At 48.6% G+C, this 7,008-nt stretch overlaps 1 protein-coding gene across 1 annotated transcript; it reads left to right on the top strand.

The window, feature by feature from the left end:
* The first annotated feature begins 250 nt into the window (after window positions 1–250).
* On the top strand, window positions 251–6,993 carry sgta (small glutamine rich tetratricopeptide repeat co-chaperone alpha). The gene is made up of 12 exons (XM_044128487.1): window positions 251–424; window positions 2,509–2,633; window positions 2,845–2,948; window positions 3,015–3,105; window positions 3,189–3,288; window positions 3,359–3,463; window positions 4,327–4,462; window positions 4,547–4,609; window positions 5,722–5,759; window positions 5,830–6,084; window positions 6,159–6,282; window positions 6,587–6,993. The coding sequence occupies exons 2-11, from the start codon at window positions 2,534–2,536 to the stop codon at window positions 6,268–6,270; spliced, it is 1,104 nt and encodes a 367-aa protein (XP_043984422.1). The 5' UTR covers window positions 251–424; window positions 2,509–2,533; the 3' UTR covers window positions 6,271–6,282; window positions 6,587–6,993.
* Window positions 6,994–7,008: the final 15 nt, after the last annotated feature.

Genomic DNA, 7,008 nt, shown 5'->3' on the forward strand with positions numbered 1-7,008 from the left:
TTTGGAGAACAGAATATTTTTACAGTCTTTGGTATAAAAAGGTTTGACTTGTGTTTGTTTAAAGCTTATAATTTAAATTGCAAATACGAATAAGAAAAAAGTAAAAAAAGAAAAAGAAAGAAAATTTAAATGAAAATTTGTCATATTATCCATCCATCCATTTTCTAACGCCCTTGTCCCTAGTGGGGCCGGGAGGTGCTGCTGCCTCTTCAGTTAACGTTCCGGGCAGGTCGTCAGTCTATCACAGGGTTTGTTTTTTTTTATTAAAATATTTAAAATAATTTTAAACCGCTACGTCACGGCGCTTCCAGCTGACGTCATCTCTCCGCGGCAGCTCCAGAGCTAGCTAGCTTAGCGAGGTTACCCAGCGCGGCTGACGTCGGGATTACCTGGCGGTTTTTCACCTGATTCCCGGAGACACCAGGTAGGAACCACCCGCAGCTGTCTTTCTGGCTCTGAACCGGTACCAGAACCGTGTTAGTTTGACGGCAGAACCAGAACTTTGACGGGACTGTTAGCTTTGGGGGTAATAGCATCGTGAGCTGGCGTTCGCGCCGAACTCAACCTAAAAACAATAAAAACTCCGCGGGACAGAAAACTGCGCCGAACTAAGAACCCGTTTCCTCCCCCGATTTAGAGATCTGGACCTGCTGCTCGGTTCGGCGCGTATTAGATGGCTCTGGAAACTTTCAGATGTTCACATTTACAGGTTCCAGCTTGTAGAAGAAGGTTAGCCAACATGGAAACTGGGTCTGGCTCAAGGGGTTCGAAGGAGTTCGGCTCAGTACCGAAACTGAACCAGAACCGGGACACCTGCGGGTGTCGATTCTGGTCCAGCTCAGAGCCAGCAGCTGATTCTAGATCATTAGCTGGGACCTGATGCTGATACCGGGTCCGGTGGTGCCAGAACATTCTTACGGCTAATCCTGGTTCGATGTGCGTGGCGTAGAGCCCACTCAGAAAAACTCACGGAAACTGAATAAAAATATCAAATAAACCCACCGAGAGTCAGAAACTTGATGAAACAGCCGCTTTTAAATCCCAGCAGACTGAGCGCTTTAGTGCCTTGCTCGGAGGCGCATCAACGCTGGAATCAAACCCACAACCTTTCAGTTGGAAGATGATTTCTCTGCCCACTGACTTGTCGTAATTCTCCTTTAGATGAAATCTGCTGTTTTGACGTTATTAAATTGCTGGGTTTCAAATGACGTAGCACCGACGTCACCCAATGCAGATGGAGGGCAGGAAGTAAATGCAGCCCATTTATTTCTGTTGATCCAGCATCAAAATGCCTAAAGTCTGAGTCCTGTACAGTTGTTCCAACCGTTCTGATAGAGGGACAGATAAACATTATTTTTGTGTTTGGAATGTAGTGGATCACAAGGGAGTTAATTTTGAAAAACTTACCGAAAAAAGAAGAGGAGAGTGGATCAACAATCTACAGTTAAAAACAGGAGGTGCAGAAACTAACAATGGCAGAGTTTGCAGCGCCGAGTTTCTAACAGGCAAGAATCACATCATTTAAATAGTATTTTCAGATATTTTACTGGACAGTTACTAAGAAAGACAAGCATTCATACTTAAGGTAAGATATATTATTTCTATGCCTTAGCGCTTGGTTGTCCTCAGAGCGCTAATGTTGTTAGCAGCTAGCTCAGTGCCGAGTCCCGGACAGAAAATATGTTTATTCACTGGGACTTTCATGCTATATATATACATATATATATATATATATATATATGTATATATATATATTTTTTTTAAAAAAAAAAGCAAAATAAATTAAATATATTGATTTCTCATTAGGCTTAGCTTCAGGGTTCCTCATCTACCTGAGGCCCTGTCCACACAAAAACTCTGCTGTAGTTACGCCCCCTTGCCTGTAGGTGGTGCTAAACAAAACCAGGACATTAAATATCATCAAAGTTTCTTCAGAGTTGATGGTGATCTCCTGTAGCAGTCAGTTTTTCAATAAATCTGTAGAGGACTCTGACTGAAGACAGAGATGATTTCCTGCAGCTGCCAATCCGCCTGCTATTCTCTCGTCAGGAAGTTGGGCAGAAAGAGCAGGTCAGATCCTTTCTAGAATTTTCTTCAGCTGCAGCTCCAGCATGGAGTCTGTGATTGTTTTTCTTTTTGGGGTCATAGGTCAGGTTAGGGCAGGGGTGTCCTGCAGCTCTAGAGTCTCCCTGGTCCAACAGCTGAATCTCCTCCTCAGTGCAGTCGGGTTCTCCAGAGTTCTGATAACAACCTCATTATGTGACTCAGGTGTGTTGAAGTAGAGAAACATCTAAAAGTTGCAGGAGACCGGACCTCCAGGACCTCCAGGACCTCCAGGAGCTGGAGTGCCTACCCCTGGGTTAGAGGTTGTGCTAGCAGGGCAGTATTTATAAAAAAAATCCCTGCTGTTTCCATGGAGACATGTTCCCGTTTGGATCAGCTCGATCCACACCAGTGAAATAACCCATTAGTCCTGTGATGAAGGCGCGTCCTCTGTCCCCTGTCCAGGTGCGTCTCCCACAGAGCGTCCACCATGACGGACAGCAAGCGCCTCGCCTTCTCCATCATCCAGTTCCTCCATGACCAGCTGCGGGTCGGAGACCTGACCTCCGACGCCCAGGAGAGCCTGGAAGGTGAGTCCTGAGAACAACCAGAATCGGGTCCAGACCGGTCCTTCTCCGGGTCCAGACCGGTCCTGCTCCGGGTCCGGGTCCAGACCGGTCCTGCTCCGGGTCCGGGTCCAGACCGGTCCTGCTCCGGGTCCGGGTCCAGACCGGTCCTGCTCCGGGTCCAGACCGGTCCTGCTCCGGGTCTGCTGCCTGACATCTCCATGTTGTCTTCTAGTTGCAGTCCAATGTCTGGAGACGGCTTTTGACGTTTCCACGGATGACCAGAGTCTGGCTGTTCCCATGACGCTACCAGAGATCTTTGCCTCGGTCACAGCCAAGGTCAGTTCCTGCTGCTGGAGGAAGTCCAGGGGAACCTGATGGTTCTGATGGTTCTGTGTCTTCCAGTTCCCAGCTGAGTCCCATGCCAACAACAACACAGCACCGAGTTCACCAACAGAAGAGCAGAAAGCCGAGGCAGAGCGGCTGAAAACTGACGGTGGGTTCAGGGTCAGGTTGTGGTTCTGGTTCTGATGGATCTGCCTCATGCGGATTTGTTTTCTTGTGTTTTCCGCTCTGCAGGGAACGACCAGATGAAGGTGGAAAACTTTGCAGCAGCCGTGGAGTTCTACTCCAAGGCCATCGCCCTGAACCCTCAGAACGCCGTCTACTACTGCAACAGGTGGGCCAGAACCCGGTCCAACCGGATCACCAGCAGCCCGGTTCTGACCCATGTCCTGCTGTCGTTTCAGGGCTGCGGCATACAGCAAGCTGGGGAACTACGCCGGCGCCGTGCAGGACTGTGAACGGGCCATCAGGATCGACCCGAACTACAGCAAGGCGTACGGCCGGATGGGGTGAGAACAGAAACTTCGACATCAATATTCAGTCTGAGCTTTGAAGCAGCCGGATGGTTCACTTTGTAAAAAATAAATCTCATGACAACAATCTGATGCTACGAGGAGAATCTTTCTGTTTGAGCTCAGTTTGTTCTTGGATGCATCCCAGCACATAATGACCAATTACCACTGATTGGTTTTAAGTTTGAATAATTAAGCCCCGCCCCTTCTCCCAGGTTCCACCAAATCTGTATGGAAACTGTAAGAAGTGCTGATATTTTAGCAGGAAGAACTCAGTGTGAATGATATTCCAGTTCAGGCCCTCCGACACCAGAGGTTGGCCACAGTCACATTTAAAAGTAAAACAAATTTAAAGAAAAATGACCTAAAATTGACAGTAAGTGTTTGTATGCTTAACTAAATATTCTTTAGGTTCAAAATTATTTTTTGTATTTGATTTTTTGTTTAATAATGTCAGCAGCTTCGCATCATATTTAAATGTTCTGGTTATTTATTCAGTTGAATTCAGTTTTATTGATGAATAACCCCTGTCTGTGATTGGCTGGGTTTGTGGCTCATTTTCATAAACTTGAACAAGTTGCAGCACAGAGAGGCGAGTAAAGCCTGGCGGGGCGAGTAAAGCCTGGCGGGGCGAGTAAAGCCTGGCGGGGCGAGTAAAGCCTGGCGGCCCGTCAGGCTGATGATCCTTGGAGGAAACTGGTCGGTTGAAGCCAGCAGTTCTACCTCAGAACCACTTTGATCCGTCCAAACATTCAGATGTTTCAGACAGTTTTTCACTCAGTTTGAAGCTCCGCCTCCTCAGCCATGTTTCTTCCTCCTGACTCGCCCCTCCCTCTCTCTGGTTCTGGTTCTGGTGTCAGTTTGGCGCTGGCCAGCCTCAATAAGCACACGGAGGCAGTGGGTTACTACCGGAAGGCTCTGGAGCTCGACCCGGACAACGACACCTACAAGACCAACATGAAGATCGCCGAGGAGAAGATAGAGACGTCCAGCCCGGTAAGGGGAACTGGGCCGAACCGGACCGGGTCCGACCTAGGCTGGTTCTGTCTCTGGTTCATTCTTGTTCTTCTTCCGTTTCAGTCGGCGGGTCTGGGAGGAATCGACCTGGCTGGGTTGCTTAGCAACCCCGGCTTCATGAACATGGTGAGCTCTGACGGACCGAACGCACAGAAGTAAAGAAATGATCAGCTGATCGTCTGCATGCATGAGAACAGGACGTAGGGTTCTGGTCAGCTGGTTCTGGCCGGGTCTGCTCTGGTTTCTGGAGCGTTACGATTCTTTGCATGTGAAAAACAAGATGAGTTCAGGCATTCTGACTCGCTCATTGGGAAATGTTTGAATTATTCTCGGAAAGGTAGAATAATGTAACACACAGAACCGTTTCTGTGACGGCCTCTAGTGGGTCGGCGCTGAACTGAAATGTAAAAACGCTGAGAAAAGCAGTAAAAACAAATTCCAGCTGAAGAGAGGAAGATGAGGAGTTCAGGGCTGCAGCCTGTTGATGATGATGAGGATGAAGGATTTCATAGTGGTTTTAAAACATGAAGCTTCGGACCATGTCGAAGCTCGGCGTCATAATCTGAGGGAAGGAGGAGAAAACAGCTGCTGGAGAACTCCTCCTCCTCCCGGCCGAATCAACGATAATAAATCTGAGCCACAACAGGATTGGTCGTAGAGTCACACAACACCAACATTCAGGTGTCAGAAATCTCACAAAACCTCTCAAGATCACACGTGAGTTCAGAGTAAACAAACATGGCCGACTGCCAAGAAACCATGGTGACAGTTTGGGAACTTTTTTTAACAGAAAAATTATCCAGATTTTTCTCTGGCTGTTCTCCAACATCCACTGGACTTCCTGGTCCATCATGGCAGCTGCTTGTTTCTGATTGGCCAACATCACCTTCAGCAGGCTGCGCTCTGGTTCATCATCCGGTGACAAGATGATCCACCATGGGGAATATTCCTGATCCCGGACCGGATCAGTCTGAACACGGGCAGGAAGATCCATCTTTAGAGCTGTTTAAGAAATACTCAGATATTTCTCATGTCAAAAAGATAAGACTGGTTTCCTTTTAAAGCGAGGAAGATGATGATGAGCTGTGGAAATGGGAGTGCTTCAGCCTCCATCAGGATGAAAACAGAGCCAGCTCCATCTTGGCTCACAGGACATCAGTTTATGAATTTCTGTGGGTAGTGCCATTGAACTGATCTTGAATGTTGTCATGTGTTGACTGATGCTGCTCTCTCTGCAGGCGTCGACCCTCATGAACAACCCTCAGGTTCAGCAGCTGTAAGTTTCTCACCTTCATCCCTCCTCCTCCTCCTCTCCACCCCTGATCTGTTTCCATGGTTTCTCTCAGGATGTCCGGGATGATGTCAGGCGCATACGGCGTGGGAGCGACTGGGGGAGGTGGGGGGGTCAGCGGCAGCGGGGGGGTCAGTGGCGGTGCGGGAGCGGGAGGAGGAGGAGGAGGAGGAGGAGTGGGCGGAGGAGGAGGAGGAGGAGTGGGAGGAGCAGGAGTGGGCGGAGCAGGAGGAGCAGGAGTGGGCGGAGCAGGAGTGGGCGGAGCCTCATCAGCTCAGGGACCAGCGGATCTGTCCGGCCTCATCCAGGCGTGAGTTCCCTCTCCTTCGGTCAGGCCTGAAGCTCGGCGCTGTTGTTGACTGCAGTCTGTTGCTCGGCCTGCAGGGGGCAGCAGTTCGCCCAGCAGATGCAGCAGCAGAACCCCGAACTCATCGAACAGCTGAGGAGTCAGATCCGCAACCGGACGCCCAGCGCCGGGAACGAGGAGCAACAGTGACGCTTCTGAACGGTACGCATTGATTATTACTGATCAGATTATTACTGATACTGAAGATTTAATTACTTTGAATTAGTCAGCCCCACATCATGATGGCGCCACCACCAAGCTTCAGTTTTACTGCCGCTATACTAGCTAACTGTTTAATTTGCAGTTTATTTTGAAGCTGCAGATTTACTTTGAAACATTTGATGAATACATAAAAAGGAGAAAATGTGACATTAATTCTGTTGTTTCTCTTCCAAGTCTCTCTAAATAACCCAGATTCCTGATGTTGGTATCGATGTGATGGTCTGATTCTCTCTGTCTCTTCCAGGTTGGACAGGTTTGGTGGAGGCAGCATCTGGTTTGATTTCCTTTCTGATTGGACTGTAAAACTCAAAGGACTTTAAGGAAATGTTTTGTTTTCCAATAACTGTGTAATGGCAGCATGAGCGAGTGTCGGCTTTGTTCAGGAACACCAACCCCTCTCTGCTCCTGCAGCTCTGTGTGTTTCTGCAGGGCAGCGTTTTCCACCATCACACCTTCCACAGCTTCAAATGTGTTTCATTTCCTCTGGAAGCAGCAGACTGTAACTGAAGAAGCATCTCTGCCTGTTTCTGGGTCTCTGGCTGGCTGAGAGGCAGTTTGAGCTCCGCTGTAAATGAGAGTAGTTCCTCCACCTGGAGCTGCAGGAGCCGGGCTGTTTGACACCTGTATTAAAAAGAGCATCTCACCATTTTACTCCTCCTCTTGTCT

Source organism: Gambusia affinis, linkage group LG10, assembly GCF_019740435.1.
Source record: "Gambusia affinis linkage group LG10, SWU_Gaff_1.0, whole genome shotgun sequence".
Classification (NCBI taxonomy): Eukaryota; Metazoa; Chordata; class Actinopteri; order Cyprinodontiformes; family Poeciliidae; genus Gambusia; species Gambusia affinis.